The 21,691-nt window shown below is 34.7% G+C and overlaps 1 protein-coding gene across 2 annotated transcripts in view; it reads right to left on the bottom strand.

The window, feature by feature from the left end:
- The window catches only part of LRP1B (LDL receptor related protein 1B), a 1,782,191-nt gene that overhangs the window by 725,380 nt on the left and 1,035,120 nt on the right, over positions 1 to 21,691 (bottom strand). For both annotated transcript variants that reach the window (XM_080670835.1, XM_080670834.1), the window contains exons 12-15: positions 20,137 to 20,317; positions 13,867 to 14,086; positions 11,775 to 11,964; positions 3,114 to 3,236 (exon numbers count right to left, since the gene is read on the bottom strand). In XM_080670835.1, coding sequence (XP_080526961.1) covers positions 3,114 to 3,236; positions 11,775 to 11,964; positions 13,867 to 14,086; positions 20,137 to 20,317 — 714 coding nt within the window. The remainder of the gene's footprint in view (positions 1 to 3,113; positions 3,237 to 11,774; positions 11,965 to 13,866; positions 14,087 to 20,136; positions 20,318 to 21,691) is intronic.

Raw genomic sequence — 21,691 nt, 5'->3', positions numbered from 1 at the left:
AGAAGACACATTCTTTTTGAGCTAACATCACCCATTATCAAGAAAATATTTAATGTGATAGGTGATAATATGGGTAAAATGTCAGCTTATAGATGCATGGTACAGATGATATGTTATAGAGTTAATATAGAGTTTATTAACCAATGTCACACCCATATTCAATTTTATAAAAGGTAAAAATAAAATATAAATAAAGAAAAAAAGAAAGCATCCCCTTACAGTTGTAGTGTTAACTTCTGAATATGAGAGAAACTTAACAAAAGTAATTTTGTTTTTCACTTAGAACTGAATAAAAGTTCCTTAGACATTAAGGGGGGGGGGTGTAGAAAGCATAGTGTTTTTTGTTGTTGTTGTTGTTGTTTTTTCTCAGCATTGACCTAACTGTGTGGAATTGGTTAGCAATGTCATCTGTTATGGTTGCCCAGTTGATGACCAGGCAATCTACAAATTTTTGTGAGAATCAGCAACATTATGGAGCAAGTATATGTGGCATCACATAAGAGAGCTAATGGCACCTATAAAAATAAGATTAATATTTTTATATCTCGCACAAACTTCTATAAAGGAGTTATTAGGTAAATAATTTTTGCACATCTAATGCTTCCCTTGAGATTCTTCAATGTAGGAAGGACAATGTCACACACTGAACAGAACAATGCCTGGCACAGAACCAGGCAAAGAGTAAATGTTCCAAAATATTTGTTGCCTGACTTACCAGAATTAACAGAGGTTGATAATTCTACATTACAGCCATTATTATAGTGAAAAATTCTTTCTCTGGGGACTATATCAATACTTCAGGAAAACAGTACCACTTGAATTGGCTCATCACCCAAGAACGTGGGTGAAGTTAGTTTATTTTAAGGGTAAAGATCAATAAGTAAATAAAAAGAGAGAGTGGTAAAGTTCCTTCTGTGACCCAAAATTAAACATATAGGAAAAGCTCCACGTGTGCCATTTTGTTCTAATTCTCATTATGACTGAACCTACATTGCATGTGGTGTTTGGGCACAGCCATATATTGCTTTCAGTATATTAACAACTGCTACAGTGGCAAACGTTGTGGCAGAGTTGTGTTTTGTACTATGAATTTGAAAATTGACGCAAAACTGTAATTCTACTGCAAGGGTTATTTCTATTAAAATATTACAACATGATCTCATCAGGAAGAAAACTGACAAAGTAACAAATAATCTTCTAATTTAATCAAAATAAAAAATAAAATTACATGAATCATGACATGCCTTGCAAGTAACTGCAGGCTCTCAGACATCCTTTCATACCTGCTATTATAGTATTAAGATCAGTCTTCAGTACATTGCAAAGGGAAATATGTATTCTAGTATTAACTTTCTTAAGTAACAAACTGGTAGAGTAATTGCTGGAGTTAATGTCTAGATGCTAATAAAGTAAAGGAAGAAAACTACTAAAATTTATTTTATTTTATTTTATTGTTGAATTATCTCAGATTTAGGCCTCAGCTAAGTAATTGGACTTAATACATATATTCCTGACATTGGTTTAATAAGCGTGTGGCATCCATGAACAAGTGCCTATGCTTCTAACTTTACTATTTTTCCTTTCAACGCACTGTGTTAATGTGTTCTAAACTAATTCTTATCTCGCCTCTCAGTTGATGCTTTGCTGTTTACTGTTATTGAAATTACAATAGCTTAGTTTAAAGCATCAGTCCCAGTACATAAATTTTTTTAAAAAATCCTATTGTCCCTATAAGTCTCACATTAGAACATGTTTGTTTGTTTAGTTAAGTTTTTGTTTTTGTGTTTGGGGAGTACAGAGTTTCTACCTATCCTTCATTTGAGCAGGAAGAGAGAAGACCCGGAAAGCAAACTTTAATTGTACTTTGTTGGAAGCCTTTATAGAAGGCATCTAATACAGGAGAGCAGTATGAAAAATGCTGCTATGGGTTTTGAATTTTCTCCTCTAGGTCATAAGGGGATGACCTTTTATTAGATAGAGTAGTCTTCCGAGCAGCCAAACTAAGTGGCACATAATCTTTTGTGAGTTCCTATACAGAAAAGGCCATAAATATTCATCTAGATGGGGCTTCTAAACTTTTTACTGCCTTAAACTTTTTACTACACATGAGATTGCATATATCTTAGAACATAAGGCCTGTCACAGCTGAACAGATAAATGGCCCAGCCACAGTGGAGCATTGTTTTTGACGGAGAAATCTATCTGGTGTTCCAGAAGGTGAAGAAGGTCACAGAGTACCACTGTCATATAACTGTGCAACGCCACCCTTGGATGATCAATATTTTTGCAAAGCTTAAGTCACTCTTCTGGGAGTAAGATATGTTGGAAATTTCTCTTTTCTTTCAGGCCACTAAAGAGGCATTTAAAAAATTAGTTTCATTACACTAGACAAAATTATCCTGCTATTTTAATAAATAGTAACAATCATTTTTGGAGATTTACTTTTTTGAGATTATCCATGGGCTCATTTACTAACTTTGTATGTTGTGATTTTCCCCACAAAGGTGTCAAGATCTATAATAATAAAAGTGTAATATGCTAATTAGAAGAGATATCCTTTCGGACAACCTTCCAGATGAAGCCAGGCTGCAAGGGAAACCCGGGTCCCATGTGCCTGCAGAGGGCCGGAGGGAAGCCTGGGTCCCAGGTGCCTGCTGGTAGCTGGAGAGAAGCCCAGGTAACAGGTCCTGGAGGGAAGCCGGTGTCAGCAGCTGGGGGAAGGAAAGCCTACTCTTGCACTAATTTCATGCATCAGGCCTCTAGTAAATAAATAAATAAGTAAACTCACTTGGTAATTGATCAACTGGGTTTACATATGTTTGTCCAGGTTATGTAAATTCCAAGTTACTATGCTACACCTGGCCTCAATTCTAGTTGTGAGAGAATTTGACCATGGCACACAAAATTCACAAGGACAAAGAATGCAGCCTACTCATTCTTGATGCCTTCTAGGCATGGCATTAGAATTCATCCTTAATCAACCATAGCCTTATGTTGCAAGTTCAATGAGAAACAACCAATGGTATTTTGATTTTAATTCCTTTGGTTTCATCTGCTTCTGGTCTTCAAAAAGACACATATAAACAATGGGTGTAACAAGGAAAGAAACTTACATGTGCAAGTTGTTCCATTTTCATCTAAAAGTTGATTATCAGCACAAGCACATACTCGGCCTCCTGGGATGGCCAAGCACAGTGTACTACAGCCCCCGTTATTTACTCGGCACATATTGTCACCTGCAAGAGGAATGAATGACATGTGTCAGAGCACTCTGACTCCATCCAAAGTTAGCTGGTTATTTCTAGGAAGTGTAGGTAAACTTCAATATGTACACACCCACACACACACATACACACACACACACACATTACATATTCATTAATATATAATTAATTGATTGATTAATGCAGCCAGGATTTCTGCTGAATCTTTAATGAAATCCAGAAATGTTTGAAAATATATGTTGTGCTGATGCGAGGAATTTGCATGTTGGTTGTAGGACAATGATCTGTGTGTAGTTGGGTACCAGAAGAAAGAGGGGGGAGGAGAGAAGACAGAATGGCATCTGGATCATTTCCCAGATTAGGAAGTCTGAGTTGTTTGGAAAGTAGACCACCAGCACTTGGATTGTGGCTTTGGATCCCAAGTGAACAGAAAGCAAGTGAGCTTGCGGAAGGAGTGGAGTATTGCTCCCCCTGTGCAAGGAGTGACTGGCATGTCAGTGCATTGAGGATATTTGTGAAGCCTTAAGAATGAGCAGCCTTGCTGTTACCAGGAGACTGTGCAACACACAAGGGTAACGTGTTGTCCCAGTGGACCTGAATGGCACAGACACTGATGAGGCATGCACAGACACCAACAAATAGGCGCAGGGGGGAACTTGTATGTCCATGCTCATGAACATATGGGAGACACCCTGAGAGATTCAGATACAACTGAGGTAAAATTTTTGAAGAGGCTGAAGATTCTGTTTTATAAAAATGTAGGTGAGAGTAAATAAAATTTAGGTAATCATCATTTTGATGTTATTATTCCTACAAGTTAGAAAGGCCAGGAAGAAAGTACATTTTCTTAGCATATATGTGAGAATAGTTAGAAAGAACTCTGCAATGCAATCCAACTGGCAGTGTAAATATCAGGGTCATTTTACACGGTGCCATTTTCCAAAGTATCAATAAAGAACATTTTGAAAATATTAGTATATATTATTCAAACATTAAAAATAAAGAGCTTTTAATTACTCAGAGACATACAATATAATAGTATAATATAATAACTAAAACTACATTGGCAGTTCAAGTGTAAGTGCCAACACTGTGACTGAAGTGACAGACTAGGTTATTGCACTGTGGGCCTCAGGGGTTGGAAATGCTATGTAGAAATTGTTAATAAATGAGTTTAAAGAATACTTAAAATGTTGCCCTGTGCAATAAATATTTAACTCATCCCCATAGATTATCATCATGCACCCGAAGATCAAAAGTATATAAATATTTCTTTTCATTATTCTGAGAAATAAATTAAATTTGCTATGTTTATAAAAAATGAAAGATACACTTTGAAGCTAAGGAAGCTAATATTTAAAGCTATAGAACAATTTCTAAACTAGGAAGTTAATTAAGCTTAGTTCAGACTTTTTCCAACAGCAGATGCAAAAACATTTCTAGGCAGCTTCCAAATATAGTTGTATTTATTCCACGACCATGGAATAAAAATTTAATATTTCATATGATTCTTAGGAGTTCTATCTATGTTATATACCATATGTAGAGGATTAAATTGTATGTTCAATATTTATTAAAATTCAGATTCTGTAAAATTAGAATTACTTCAAAAAATTTGAGAACTATGAAAAATTAAAACCATAAGAAATAAGAAGGTACTGAAAACAATATTTTAGAACATATTTTCATATTGAAAATATATCTAAATATCAAATTCTTTAAATTAACAGCAGGACTCATACTTATTAGTTTTATTGAATGCATAATTTAAGTAATTAGAAATGAATTATCATTATTCCAACTTTTAAATACATGTCCTTTCTGTGAATACTATGTGTTAAAAGAGAGGAACTGATACTTGGCCTGTCATAATAAAAATATAAATTATTTTAAATAATTTTGTACCTCTTATTAAAATTTCTTAGATTTTAAAAATATTAATGGTATCTAATATATTTTTAACTTGTTACTTAACCATATTCCCAATAGAGCTCTATGGTAGTTTTTTATTAAATTTCTAGTAGCTTGCAAAACTATTTATGTAAAGATATTATCTTGAAAACACGACTGAATATAAACAGCATTAAAAATTTTATACATAAATATTAATGAGTTTATAAACATATTGGTAGCTATCTTTTTTGAAAATCCATTATGCATGAATTCTAGGGCTAGTTACTTTAAATATACATTGAATTCAATTTTTATAACAAACTTATAAGTAGATTTTCTCTCATTTTCGGGTGGGAGTATAGGTTTAAATGACTTTTCCAATTTCTACAAATAAGAAAAAAACTTCTTATTTAAAAATAAGAATTTATAATAAGGTTTATTATTTATTTCTAGATAATAATAACAGTGGTATTATCACTATTATCATCATTATTTCTAAATAATTAGAAAAGGGATTTTTCTTAATCTAAAATTATTGATCATATATACTCTAACTTATTTATATATGACAAAGTTCAGAAAAACAACATACTAAAAACAACAAAATAAACCCTAAATGAAGTTTCTTTTAAAGCAGATACTTTAAAAAATCAAATCTATAAGGAAAACAAATGAGGAATAACTTTCAAAATTAAGTTCAAGATAGTGGTCTGTCTGGGCCAAAAACTTTGTCTTTTTTCCTCCAATCTTAAAACTTGAAGAAGTAGATTTTTTCTGTCCCTTACAGTACCTGGCACAGACTGTGTGTTTGATAAACTTTAGTTACATTGATGAATGAAGACACGAATGAATGAATGAAACTTTTAGTCAGCAATTTGAATGATAGAAACAATCATTTGGGGGTGTAGACATAAGGTACATGTATGTGGGTAGATATGTCTGTTTCATTAAGATAAAAGGAATATTCTTATTTGTATGTAAGTATACATACATACTTTGGCTACATACTTATCAATGTAAATTATTTAAAGGCATATAATCTATAATAATAAAAGCATAATATGCTAATTAGACCTGACAGCTGGACGACCTTCCAGATGTCCTTCCAGACAAAGCTGGGGCTGTGAGGGTGGAGCCCCTTGCATGAATTTCATCCATCGGGCCTCTAGTATCTTTTATAAAGAGTAATAAGGATACATGATATATTAAAACATTTCCCAAGCCTATATTAATATATGGATTTTTTTAGGTCTTAGTTTCATTAATAAAGTATCTTTTACTTGTAGCAAATGGTGTAATATATGAACCATTAGTGCTAAGGAATCACATTGTTTCATTTTTCCCTTTATATGAATTTTCTTCAAAATAATGGAAGGAAAAACTCCCTTTTCTATATGCCTCCTAAACTCTTGAATTCTCAGAGTTTTATCATATGAGTAGTTAGAAGTCTCTGAACCTAATATGAAACATAAACATATGGGAATTTTCTTCTCTTCACTTGATGGAAAGATAGTCAGAATTACAGTTTAGAAGAGAAAATAAAAGTTGTATAAAGACTAGATAAATTATGTATTTCATCTAGGATAATTTCAGAAGAATTAGCTTTGAATGATGTCAATCTGAGAAAGGATAAAATGTGTCATACTTTTCTCTATTTTATAATTATATGTTCATTAAAGACCATTTTCATTTGACTTCTTTGAAGCTGTGTGTGTGTGTGTGTGTGTGTGTGTGTGTGTGTGCGCGCGTGTACCTTATTAAGAGCTTCTTTAGTATGGTTATATATCTACATTCCTAAAATAAGCTGATATGTTACCCAAAAATCTGATGAGTTTTTCCTGATCTGGAGAGATCAAATTAGCTAACTAATTTTCTGACACTAAGTCTAAGAGTTTAGATATTACATTAATAGTATTCATGATTTTTTTCATAGTATTCCTGTGGGGTGGGATGTGTGTGTATATGTATGATATTATCTATCATCTATGTATTTATATGTGTGTATATATATTCATAGACATATATATAAATATTGCATATACATAAATGTAGTCTATATGTATTACATATACAAATTATGCCATATACATTAGTCTCTCATAGAAAAAGAAAGAAAGGAAGAGAAAGAGAGTACAAGGCTATTTAAGACTAGGTTATTTCACTCCATGAAGAATAGTGATATGTACTACTTAAGGATTTGGTTTTCTATTCAACTCCAGCTACTTTATCCTTAAAAACAAACAAACAAATAAACAACAAAAAAAAAACACCCAACAGTTTAACAAGACAATATATATCCCAAGTTTATGTGGCACTAATTATATGTTTCTAAATATTTGTTAATATCTGATGTTCAAAAGATGCAAAGAGAAATGCTGCTGAGAGAAATTATAACATGGGTAAGATAATATGTCTGTATTTAAACATCTGATTGCATTTTGCTTCATAATCTAGCTATTTTGATCAATGTAGTTAAATAAACTAAAAATTTAGATACTAAGTAGGTTATCCAATTTCAATGTTTATTGACTAAGTAAAATAAATGTTGATCAGGTATCCTTTCTATATTGTATTGTCTGTTCAAAAGATTCAAGTAAGTCCTTTGCTACACAAAGACTGGGTAGAAAACAGACTCATTGATTATTTCACCTACACTAATAAAAAACAATCAATCAATTTGGCCAAATGCATTATTTCAGTAAGACAGAGCATAATGGTTTCTAGAATAAAGACTGCATAAATAATTTAGTAATCAAGGATAAATTTTCATTTTAATGTCCCTTTGATTACCAATCTTTTAAAAGTAATTTTTAAAAATACACTATCCATCCAAGGAGCAGCACTAAACAATTATATGTCAATGACACTGTCTAGAACACCAAATATATTCCTCATGAATATTGAAATATAATTCTCATATAACATGTGTTTTTGTATATGATTGTGACACATTATTCATTTAAATATTTGTTTCAAATGCTTATATGCAAGGAAACTTAAAAATATATGCCTCCAGATTGAGAAATGATAGGGGCAAATTAATTAATGTAAAACACAAGTACTGCTCTAAGTCTTACTCTCATATAACATATATCTATTCCTTATAAAATATTTTTGAAGAAAGCATTTCTTATCTTTGTTAAATCTTTATGATGTGTCCCAAGTTTATGAAGGAGAAAGTGTCAGGATCTGGGTTTAAGCCCAAATCTATTTTATAGTTAGCTGAGATATTTCTCGTCCATATATTGTATTTAGTTGATCAACTTTCTAAACCAACTAGAAGTTTAAAGAAATTGAAGATTATGAGAATGTCATGGAGTTTGAGTACAGTGAGTTTAGCAATGACATTCAAGATAAACAATTACAGAAGAGAAAGAAAATAGAAAATGTGATTATACACTAATTGGTGTAATAAAATCCAGAAAATTAATCAATGTGGAATTAAAGGGAACAACAACCCTGAAAACAAGACACCACAGGAGATGAGAAGGGTTATTCCTGTTCATAGTCTTGGCTCCAGTTTAGTGTAGACAAACAACAATGGTGGCAGGGGGAGGGACCAGGAGGATGTGAATATAACAGAAAATATTAGCATTTGATTTATGCAGGCAATTGTTCTATTATTTATTTTGTGTCCACAGTTATAGTTTATGCCATCTCAAATAATTTCATTTTTGTTTTTTAAAGATAATTTTATATTTTATTAGTTATTAAAGCTTTATATACTTCTCACTCTATGTACTTCCATTATTTCATGAAATTGCATTTTTATGCAAATGAGACAATTGTAATACAGTAGAAAAAAATGTTCTTAATTGAGATAGTTTTCTTTTAACGTCCCCCTTTTAGTAGAAATATCTTCAAAATACTCTTGTTGCTAGATAACTTCCTATTGACAACATGTGAAATGAAACACTCAGGATATAATATTTCATCCTAAATGCATTGAAATATAGGCTTATTAAATTTTCACAAAAAGCGGAGAAAGCAAGATGGCGGCATAGGTAAACACCTAAACTGCTGCCTCGCACAATAATTTCAAAACTACAACTAAAAGACAAAATGGTCATCATCCAGAACCAAAGAAAGGTTGGCTGAGTGGACATTCTACAACAAGAAGGAAAGAGAAAAGCACACTGATACTCAAGGAGCTGTAGGAGGCAAAGGTACAGAGATGCGCACGCAGAGGACTGGCAACTGAGTGCGTAGCTGGCTTTCTCAAGTGGGAGGAAGACAAAAGCTCCCGACTGCACTGAAGTCCAGTTCCGGGGAAGACTCTGGGGACCCAGACTCATTCGGGGAGAAACTGGACTGTCTGGCAGCGGGCAGAACTCGAGGGCGGCTTTCTCTCAGAGGTGCTTGCAGCGATTACCATGGGACACTGAGACACAGGGGACTCATAGGGCAGGGCTGACGGGAAACCAATGCTGTCTGCTCCGCCCTGAGACCCCACACCATTCAAGCTGAGCACAGAGGCTTTTGCAAGTCTTCTCCCATAAGGGTGTCTCCCGCACAGAAGTTCTCCCAGCATAGACACAGCTGATCCTCACAGCCAATTGGCCTGGAGGTCACTTCCTCCCAGTGATACCAACAACAATCAAGGCTTAACTACAACAAGACAGTGCACACAGCCCACAAAAGGGTGCACCAAGAGTGTCCACCTCAGGTAACTGGGGAGGCTGAGCCACTGGGCCATATAGGACACCTAGCACACAAACCCACTCTATCAACTCAGGGAAGCAGTGAAAATGCGGAGACAAAGAAACAGATCACAAATGAAAGAAATGGAGGAAAGCAAACGACTGGATATAGAGTTCAAAACCATGGTTATAAGGTTTTTCAAGAATTTCCTAGAAAAGGCCAATAAATTTAGTGGGACCCTTGAGGATATGAAAAAGGACCAACTAGAAATTAAGCATACACTTACTGAAATAAAAAATATTATACAGAGATCAAACAGCAGACTAGAGGATCGCAAGAATCAAGTCAAAGATTTGAAATACAAAGAAGCAAAAAACACTCAACCGGAAAAGCAAAAAGAAAAAAGTATCCAAAAAGTTGAAGATAGTGTAAGGAGCCTCTGGGACAACTTCAAGCGTACCAACATCAGAATTATGGGGGTGCCAGAAGAAGAGAGAGAGCAAGATACTGAAAACCTATTGGAAGAAATAATGACTGAAAACTTCCCCCACCTGATGAAAGAAATAGACTTACAAGTCCTGCAAGTGCACAGAACCCCAAACAAAAGGAATCCAAAGAGGACCACACCAAGACACATCATAATTAAAATGCCAAGAGCGAAAGACAAACAGAGAATCTTAAAAGCAACAAGAGAAAAACAGTTAGTTACCTACAAGGGAGCACCCATACAACTATCAGCTGATTTATCAACAAAAACTATGCAGGCCAGAAGGGAATGGCAAGAAATATTCAAAGTGATGAATAGCAAGAACCTACAACCAAGATTACTCTACCCAGAAAAGTTATCATTCAGAACTGAAGGGCAGATAAAGAGCTTCACAGATAAGAAAAAGCTAAAGGAGTTCACCACCACCAAACCAATATTATATGAAATGCTGAAAGGTATTCTTTAAGAAGAGGAAGAAGAAGAAAAAGGTAAAGATAAAAATTATGAACAACAAAAACATATCTATCAACAAGTGAATCTAAAAATCAAGTGAATAAAAAAATCTGATGAACAGAATAAACTGGTGAATATAATAGAATCAGGGGCATAGAAAGGGAGTGGACTGACAATTCTCGGGTGGAAAGGAGTGTGGGGGGTGCAGGAAGAGACTGGACAAAAATCGTACACCTATGGATGAGGACAGTGTGGGGGGGGCAAGGGCAGAGAGTGGGGTGGGAACCGGGTGGAGGGGAGCTATGGGGGAAAAAAGAGGAACAATTGTAATAATCTGAACAATAAAGATTTATTAAATTTAAAATTTTTTTCACAAAAATATTTCCAGTAAAAAAGGAATAATAACTTTAGAATCATAACAAAAATCTACTATGTACTTTGCAAATGGTTTTCTTTATTTAATCCCTAAATTCTAAGTCATGGTATTTGTGGGTAGCTTAGTAAATCTTAATAAACATAGAATAAAATATAGATGTAGATAAAATAATAGAATATTATCTGATTTTAATAAGACATGAATATAATGGTAGATTATTTTACTTTCATATCATCTAAATTAATTGATTTTCAAATGTACATGAACTAAGAAAAAATATAGTAAGATACTATTAGAAATGCAATTTCCTTATACAATGTATTTTAAAATATTTTCCCATAATATTTAGTTCCCAATCAAAGTTTTTCTAATGGCTCACAATAATCTTTGAAAACATTAAAAATATTTTTTATTTACTTTAACAGACTCCTTCTGTGAAGACTAGATCAAAAAGTAAGTATTTGGAGAAAACATTGAACTTCACTCAGATAGAATTCCCAGAGTTACTCAATCGGGTTATTTTGAATAATAAAATAATACATTTTTATGGTAACAGATTCCAAGATTTGATTGACTTTGAAGTAACTGGACACCTTTTATCATAACATTTTAGAAACACTGTCAAAATAAAATATTTTTGTAACTACTGAAGTGTTATTATGTTTGAAACTCAGAAGCAATTTTATTTGGTGTTTAATACCTTGTTGCTTTCGTGGATCATAAATCTGAAGCCCAAACAGGGGTGGTCTTTCTCGCCTCAGTAATGTCACCACATTCGTTATCAAATCTAGTTGAAAAATGGAACCATTCATGTAATCAGTCCAGAACACGTAATTCCCATGATGTGACAGTCCAAAAGGATGGTTCAACTCTTTCCCACTGTAAACCACCTGTGAAATGTAAACACATTGTGAAAGTTCAGAACTGACCTTTACAAACATAACTATTTAAAGTGGTTTTCAAATACATATAACATATAGTGATCCAACTAATATCTCAACTCATATTTTCTTTCAGTATATTTGAAAAATAGATTTCACAATGTGAGCATATTTTTCTGTTTCTAGACCTTATTTGAAGGAGACCATTTACATTTCATTTATTTAAATTCTCTCATATTTGGCTTTACATGCATGGTCAAGAAATGCAAACATTAAAATGACTTTGTCTGACATTCTTCCCTGTGTCTTTTCTTTGTAACATTACAGATTAATATCCTGGGATAGAAATTGACCTGAGTAATTACTGTCATTATGTATATTGCAATATTGCTCATCCAATAGCCAAGGGATATAAGGTGGTATTAAGACATTGGGAGTGAAAGGGATCTTTCTATTTTAATTGAGCAATTGCAATTTGAAGAAATTTTGGAGATAACAAGGAAGAAGATAAATATTTTAATTTTGAACATAGAAACACTAATAGTAAATAGTTAAACTAGGTTAGTAGGCTAATTTCAATTCTGATTATCTTGATATCTTCTTTACATTCCAGTTTTATATTTTTGTTGTTTAAATAGAGTGACCATGTGATAGGTCCTGTTTCACATGTAGGGTTGTGGGGGGGGAAAAGGAATAATACCTCCAATAATGATAATACTTTTTCAGCTTTTGCCATTTATAAAATGGATTGTATACAATATGAAAAAGCATATTATACTTGTTTCATTTAATATTAGAGAATTTATAAAGTTATCCAAATAATTTAGGGTTAGCAATCCAAATTTTGCTCCTTTTTTTTTCTGAATTCTTCATAATAAATTTTCATATAGTGAATAATTGAGACAGTTTCTTATTTATTTTCTCGCCTCAACCTAAGCTAAAACATGGGCCATTGAAATGTTATGTCTACTATGTACACATCGACATCTTCAAAGAAATCATAAATATTTATTTAGCATCTGTTAAGTATGTGACAGGTTAAATGGCAATGAATTTTACTCATTTGGAGAAAAATATTTAAAGCACTGTTAGAGTGAGTCAATGACTGAAATAGTATTAACTGATTAGTATACTATTTATTTCTCAAACAGAATTCATCATGAATGGGCTTAGCCAATTGTGCAGTCTTCCTTTCCAAAAAGGAAGAACTGTAGTATCAAAGAAAGCATTTTGATAATTTTAAATATTCCATTTTTTCCATTATTTAACTAGACAGTTTGAAGTTAATTTATAATGTTATACATGCTTAGGTAATTATAAGATAAAATATAGAGGTGATGTTTTCTCAACGCTGCCTCTGTCACACAGTCAACGACATCCTCCATTTACCCCTGAATTTCAGAATCATTTTGCAATGACTCTTCCAAAAAGAGGTAAGAGGAAGTTTATATCTATTCATACCAACAAGCTTGAAGTTCAGTTTATTCTTATGTTTCAATTTCAATGGCATGAAGTTCTTTATTTTTAAAAAATGCATTATAATTAAGTTTACATAATCTATAGGCTAAATTTCAGCTGCAAAGTTTGAAGATATTTGAATAGAGTAGGGTTGCTTGGTCAGAGCAAACTCATCAAGAATGTAGAAAGCTGCATTTTAAAGCAGCTCTGATATCCTGAGAGCTTTGAAAAAACTCACAAATCCTGGCACACCCTGGTGAGCGGCCTGCTCTCCCCGGAGGCAAATGCCAGCTGCACTGCGCTGCTCAGCCTCCTGCAGCCACCCCACCGAGATGGCTGGCAGCCACCTCGGAGCGGTAAAAATAAACTTGAAAGTATTTTTAACACAGCACAACAAGGCTCTGTGAAAACGCAGAGGCCTGCGGATTCAAACCAGCAGCATTTGTCTTTTACCTTCCTGTGAGTTCCATTCAAAAACACCTTTTCAATATGATCATAATAGGCGTCACACCAGTATAAGGTGCTGGTTTGAAAGTCCAGAGTTAAACCGTTTGGCCACAGCATCTTTGAAGTCACAAAAATCTGCCGATTGAAGCCATCCATCCAGGCCTTCTCGATCCTTCCCACGCTGTCGTCTATCTCATCTTCCTCCCAGTCTGTCCAATACATCCAACTAGGACATTACAAACAAGAGCGTACACGTTATTTAAACCAGCCTCAGTACAGAGGGACACTTCCGCAAACTGGGCACCTCCATAAAATCTAATGACATTCGGATTTTTCTCCCACTTAAATGCATACCTGCCAAAGGGAGGAGGTGGCTGGGAAGTAAGCATGTGTCCATCCTTTGGACACATTACAGAAAACACACTACCACATTTATTGGTCTCAGTGATTAAGCTAACAGTAAGTGCCAGATATTGATTTTCTTTGGTGTTGATAGCAAGTTTGGGAAATGGTTTGTGAGGCATTACTATTTTTAAATGTTCATTTTATGAAACATATAATCAACTACGTAATTAAAAAGCCCATTGACTGACATGAAAACTCCTTGTATAGTTAATGATCGACCACAGACTTTATTTAATCTCAGGTGAATTATTAGTTTTCAAGACAGGCAATAGGACTGTCTTTGAACTAAAAGGCACAATCATACTGCGATCGTTTGTCCAGGTCTAATTTGTCTTCCTGATGCAAATTACCTAGTCTTTATTGCTGCTTATTATTACCCCAAAACCCACAGAAGATGATTTAGCTGCACATAAGTTTAATAACAGCAGGTTGACTGACCTTAAGATTCTGAGATTTAATTTCTATCTCAAACAAAAGCTTCTGCCTTGAAGAACAAATCATTCTGTGTAAGCTACAACAGTGGGAGAGGGAATACTGCCATTCCCTCATGAATAAGGTTAAACCCCTCCACCCACACTGTTTTAGGGTCGTGAGAAAGTGCTTGAGTTATTAAAGTGTAAGCTTTGATTCAGTCACCTCATAAACAAGTTTGTAAAGTGCCAAAGCTCTCCTAAGCTGCTTACCCTAGAAATACCCTTATTAGATTCCCTACCTCTCACATTTTGTAGACCCTGAAGAATTTCTGAAGTAATCTGGTAAACATCTGTATCCATGACGAATAATCCTACAGTGATCTAACCAAGCAAATTTGGGACAGCTTAGGCTGAAACACACCATCCAAAAATTTTGCCCATGAAGCTTTTTAAAAAGTTTCTTAACAGTTTATAATTATGTTGTTAGGCCTTTTCAGATCTGAGGAAGTATATTAAGAGTAGTGAATTTTAATGAGTCAAAATACATTCTGATCCTAGAAATAAACATGGCAATATGCTTATTTTATATCCTGTGTGTTCTTTGAGTGGTTTTATTATTGGAGCAAATTAGGAATACACAAGAGTCATTCTGTTTGCTGTAATCCTATACTAGCTAGGTATAACTATTCAACTTCAACTACATAAATTAACTCTGTGAAAAGAAAATGTGCAACTTTTGTCTCCCTATTGATACTTCCCTAAAATCTTAAATACAGTTAATCAATGCTATTTTATTCTTGTTAGTTTATAACTTGTTAAAATTGCAATTATCTTTCCCTCTAGCTTTTCTTTTGAACATAGTAACACTCTTTTGTGTGTGTGTGTCTAACACAAATTGCACAAGCATATGTGCACCTATATATGTACAGATAAATGAAGAAAAATTAAGAATGATAACATATATTCCAAACATACTTTGTATTGTTTTATATTTAAAGAGATATTTTTGTGATAAGATCTATCACTATGATTATTTTTATTCAAACAAAATAAAAGAAAAACACTTAAATAAGTGATGCCAATCTGACAGAGACTATATATGCTATCATCATCTACCCACTTCATTATCTGACTGAAAATTATATAGTAAAAGCCTTATAATCATCATCAAATGTGAAGGTTCTTAAATACAGAAAAACATAACCTACAAAAGAAACAGAAACAAATATAAATATTATTATAGGTGGAACTTGGGGTAGCCATCAAATCAAAATAATGTTAAGCTTGCCTTCTGCTAGTACAGAAAGAAAAAAATATACCTCTAATTTTCAAGTCCTGTTCAAATAAAAGTTTTTTATGAAGTTTATTCCTAGCCTTTCTGTCAAAAGAGGCTCTTTCCTTTGTTTCTTGGGACATCTTTTAGTTTTATTATCGATTGCATTTATTTATTGAATTGCATTTAATGGTGCTGCATTGCTGAAAATTCCAAATAAAGATAAACATAATTAAAGGCAGGGATTTTTTTCTTATTTATATGGGTACTTGTAATACTAAGCTTGGCTTTGCTGATATTAACCATGTTTCTAAATTCAATTGTATTATCTGATGGTCAATCCTAGAAATACCTTAATCCTAAGAGTTTCTCTGTAATGGAAGTAAAACAAATTTTATTGTTGAAATAAATTGATTTTGTTGCTGTTATAATATCTAGCTGTTAACAAGAGGGTGTTATACTATTAATTGAGATATGCCTGCACAAGATCCTCTATGGGGGGAAACATGAACTAAGCTTTGGACATAGTCGTATGGATGAAAATTTGAGAAGTGAGAACTGGGAATGCAGGTTTCTAAGTTAGTGATATAAATTATGAAGTTTGAAATTATTAGGAGGCAGGAGTTCATCTACAATGATTAGCTGGGGAACAATGCCATCCTAATTGACTCCTCCTCCCACTTTATCCCCATTTCAGCAATCTAATTAGGCCTGCAATCTAATCCTCTCAGTCTCTCTTGTCTGTCCCCCCTTTTCTGTTCCTATTACAAATGCTACAGTCTGTCTTTCATCCCTTTTCAAGGGAACGCCTAATGGGTTGCTTCTCATATACCTGTCACATTGCTATCACTTGTCTTCCTAAATCATGAATTGAAAGGTATGGCTTTTATCTTCAAACCTTTCAATTACTCTGTTGTCAGCAAAATAAATTCAAACTTTTAATCACAACATTGAAGATTTCTGCTTATGTCTAGCCTCATCTCCTTCTCTGTACCTTCACATTCCTCCTATTGCAGCTTTAATGAGGTCATCTCACCTCAGAACTGCCTCTGACTTCCTTTCCTCTAAACAGTTAGCTATACTGTCCCTTCTGAACACTGACTAACCTTATGACTAAGCCCTTGGGATAATTTTGTTAACCTTGGAATCCTATTCATCCACTAACGCTCAATTCTGTATTAAAAACCTCAGTAATTTCTGAGGATCATGTATATCTTTGTTTTATTTAATAGGTAATTGTGTGTGTGTGTGTGTGTGTGTGTGTGTGTTTGTGTGTACACACACAAGCACACCAGATTATAAATTCCTTCAGGACAATTATTGTCTTATGAATTTATATTGATCTATATGGTAATCAAAAATATACTTTAATGAAAAATAAATGAATCCTTAACTGACTCTATAATTGGTTATGAAGCTTTTGATAAAACACCTCTGAAAGAGTAATTTTGTTAAGTAATTTGTTAAGCTGCAAGTAGATATTATGGTAGAAAAATGTAAATAAATCATTTTTTTCCTGAAGTTTTGCTTAAAGATATACTGTGTTATTTTAAATGGAGTTTTCTGAACTAAAGTTTCTTCTTCATTTTAAAAATTGTATTGGGGTCAAACAACTATTTGGATAATTAAACTTGTATGGTTACATTTCTATTTCTATTGTCTTCCTATCCATTCTTCACAGAATAGTGAAATTAGTATTTTTAATATAAACATGATTATATTAATTTCCTATTTTAACACTGAAGACAAAGTACAAAGCTCTCATACTGGTGGGCAAAGGCCCACTGTCCTTTTCAACTGCATCTGCGTCACCTTCCCCCTTGCTATCTGCAATCCAACCCCACTGTCTTCATTTCAGTTCCTCTGACACTCCATCCGTATCCAACTTAATATCCTCAAATGTACCATTTTCTGTAGCTGAAACACTTTTCCTCACTGTCCATGGCTGATTCCTTCTCTGCAATGAAGTCTCAGATTATCTGATGGCTCCTTAAAGAGGCCTTTCAGCAAATTTATTTAAACAGGCTTCTCCCTTAGTCTTCACCTTTTTGTTTTCCTCCATCACTTTGGTCTATCTCCTCATCCCTCACCTTGCAGGTAACACAAGATGCTTCATAAGGGTAAGGCTATGCCTATTTTATTAACCATTATATACCTGGTACAAAGCTCTGGGCATAGTATATTGCTAGGGGAAAATATATATACACACACACATGTATATATGCACATATGTGTCTGTTTTACAGGTTGGTGCATAAGAGTAGTAGTCTATTTGAAACTCCATAGAATGAAAAAGGTATTAGAGTCATTCTTTGTAGCACTAGAGGCAAATATAGGGTCAGTTATAAGGCAATAATCACAGGGATGCAGATACTGTCTTAATAAAAAGAAAAAAAAAAGTCATATCAATCAGAATTTCCCCCAAATACTATAAACCAGGGATCCTCAAACTTTTTAAACAGGGGGCCAGTTCACTGTCCCTCAGACCGTTGGAGGGCCGGACTATAGTTTAAAAAAAAACAACTATGAACAAATTCCTATGTGCACTGCGGGCCCGGGATGAGTTGGCTGCTAAGCAGGACAGGCAGCGGCACCCGGCGGGCCGGATAAATGTCCTAGGCGGGCCACATGTGGCCCGTGGGCCGTAGTTTGAGGACCCCTGCTAAACTATGTAGATGCTATAGGTTTCGAATAAAGTTGAATGCCTGCCTATTAGGGAAGTATTGAAAGAGTTTCCTGAATGTGAAGAGAGAGATGGAACTCGTGGCTTCTACTAGCAAATGTCCTCCCTAATCATATGATTCTATGACCTCCATATTTGCATCATCTTCCCGAGCATCACAAAGACCCTTTCACTCTATCAAAAGATATTTTTTCTCTAACAGAATACTGAGAAAGAAGATGCTGTTTTAAGGCACATTTAAAACATCTTGCTTCAAGCAGAATTAGACAGTGTGAAATAAATATTTTTGTCTTAAAATTAATATTGGCTTGGTTTAAAGGTCAGATAGATGACTTGGTTTAAAAGCCCAGGTATAGAGTAGATAATTATAGAATCTACACATACAATCACTGATATTACTTAATAATTATGTCTTCCAGAAACACATACAATGAACTCATGCACTACTTGGGTGTCAGCCTCAGAGGAAGCACCCTGACTGTATTTGCAGGTGTTCTCCACACAAATAGTTCTAGAAAAGGTGATCTCAGCTTATAAGGGAGTCATATGCTCCCTATTTAATTAAGTCTGTTTTGTATGTATGTCATAAGATATGAAAAAGATTCCTTTTGTGATGCTGTTTTTAAACAGTGAAATGCAAGCCATGGAGGGGGGTAAAAAACCACAGGTAACTGCTGTACATGTAAAATATGCAACCTACTCAATTAATTCTGAGATTCTGTTAAGAATTTTCACATTCCTCTGATATTTCTATATGCTCAATATTATATTCAGGTAATAACTCTGAATAAACATCAAAGGGAAATATGTTCCCAGGATTTGCACAAAATATTCCACCCTAAAACAAATAGTGCACACTGTAAAATGATGTCATGGTATGGAAACTATGGTTATGTCTAAAATTATATGATTACCAATGTAGACTATTAAAAAAGTAACAGAGTATAATGGCTATGAGTAAAGTCTTGGAGACAAGCGGCTGGAGTTTAAATCTACCCAATCTCTCAGTAATTAAACAGTCTTTTGAAGATCAGTTACCAATTTCTCCTTTGTAAAACAAGGATGAGGTTAGCAACTAATTCAAAGGATTGTTGTGAGGACTGCAGAACAGGAGCGTAGTGACCCATTTAACAAAATGCCCGGCCTACACATCAAGTGTACAAAAAACTTGGCTATTTTTGAATACATTAAATTTCAATAGCCTTTAAAAAGTTAAATTGATTGATTCTCTGATTATTTATCTCGGTGTCAGGCTGTCTAAAATGGAGAATTATGGTGCTTATCTGACTAAATCAAGTAAATATATCCTTCATACAAATGATGTGTTTATTTCAGTTCAATATATTTTGACATGTTTATTTAGCACATTCTCTAGGGGAGCAAATCACTACATAAGTAACTTTTTCCAATCAGACCATTCATGTGTGAATTCACATATGAATTTAAAAAACAAATGTATTTAATATAATTTTCCTTACATAAAGCTGATAAAGATCTCATACCCATTAACAGGATCCACCACAATCCCTCTGGGATGGGACATCTCTCCCTCCAGAAGGGTCTTCCGACTCTGAGCGGCCTTCTCCAGCCTGGCCACATTAATGGTCTTCCTGGAGCCATCGTTTGTCCAGTAAAGGTTATGTCCGATCCAGTCCACAGCAATGCCCTCCACATTGTCCAGGTCTGAAAACAGCAAGAACAAGAAAGGAATGCATTTCTCAATAGTGTCCACTGATTATGTCCTGCTTCATAAAAATTTTAATTAAAAAATAAATGATTTCTTCATAGTGTGATTTGTGCAGATATTCATTCCATAGGACATTGTTCAATTTTATTTTGAATGCCATTGTGCTTGTTTTTTCATTGAATGTTCTTTACATTTATTTCTTTAATTAAAATTTTTTGATGCTGACATTATTGCAGGTGGCCTCCTTTGCCCACCTTTTACCCACCCTGCCTCCTCCTCCCTTGGTCTTCACCAAATTATAGTCCCTGCTCATGGAGTATGAATATATGTTCTTTAGCAAATCCTTTCACCTTCATTATCCAGTCCCCTCCTACCCACCTTCCCTCAGGTACCAGACAATCTGTTCCATGTATCTATACTTACATTAAAGGACACCATTGCAGCTTCTATAAGATATCCTATATAATAAAAGCCTGGGTGGCGTTGTGCAACACACTCATGTGACGTTGTCAAAAGATGGCCACCGCAATGTCATCACAAGATGGCCGTCACAAGATGGCCACCACAAGATGGTTACCACAAGATGTCTGGCAGGGGAAGGCAGTTGTGGGAGATCAGGCCAGCAGGGGAGGGCAGTTGCGGACAACCAGGCCAGCAGGGGAGGGCAGTTGGGGGCTATCGGGCTGGCAGGGGAGCAGTTAGAGGGCGATCAGGCAGGCAGAAGCTGTTAGGGGCAATCAGGCAGGCAGGCAGGTAAGCGGTTAGGAGCCAGGGGTCCCAGATTGTGAGAGGGATGTCCAACTGCCAGACATCCCCCGAGGGGTCCCAGATTGGAGAGAGTGCAGGCCAGGCTGAGGGACACCCCCTCCCTTGCACGAATTTCATGCACCAGGCCTCTAGTAGGCAATAATAATCCAAAGTAATGTTATAAATATATAATCTTACAAATTCACCTAATTTAAACACTTCACAGAAAGGGAAACTCTAACATTTTGAAAGTGAAGGTTTATAATCTATTATCACATAAAAAATTCAAGTCAGATAACCAATGTAGAGATCTTTAAAAATGCACTGCTCCTATGGTGGGTCCTGTCCTCGCTTTTTGTCATTTTGTAAACTACCCTCCAAACTTTCTACAACATAGTAATCGTAGTTCCATTCCTCTATTGCATGAGAAATTACTGTGAACTCCTTCTTTTCTTTCAAAACCAGGGAAGCCTCTTCTTCCTGCATATGAGATAAGGAACTGCAACTTAGTGGACAAAGAAAGAAGTAGTAGATTGGAGACAGAGCTGCACATTTGCACACTATATGGCATTTATTGCCTCGTATGCAGATGTAATACAGATTTGATATTATCATATTCTTTT

Source organism: Plecotus auritus, assembly GCF_963455305.1.
Source record: "Plecotus auritus genome assembly, chromosome: 5".
Classification (NCBI taxonomy): Eukaryota; Metazoa; Chordata; class Mammalia; order Chiroptera; family Vespertilionidae; genus Plecotus; species Plecotus auritus.
This window is presented reverse-complemented; position numbering and strand designations above follow the sequence as displayed.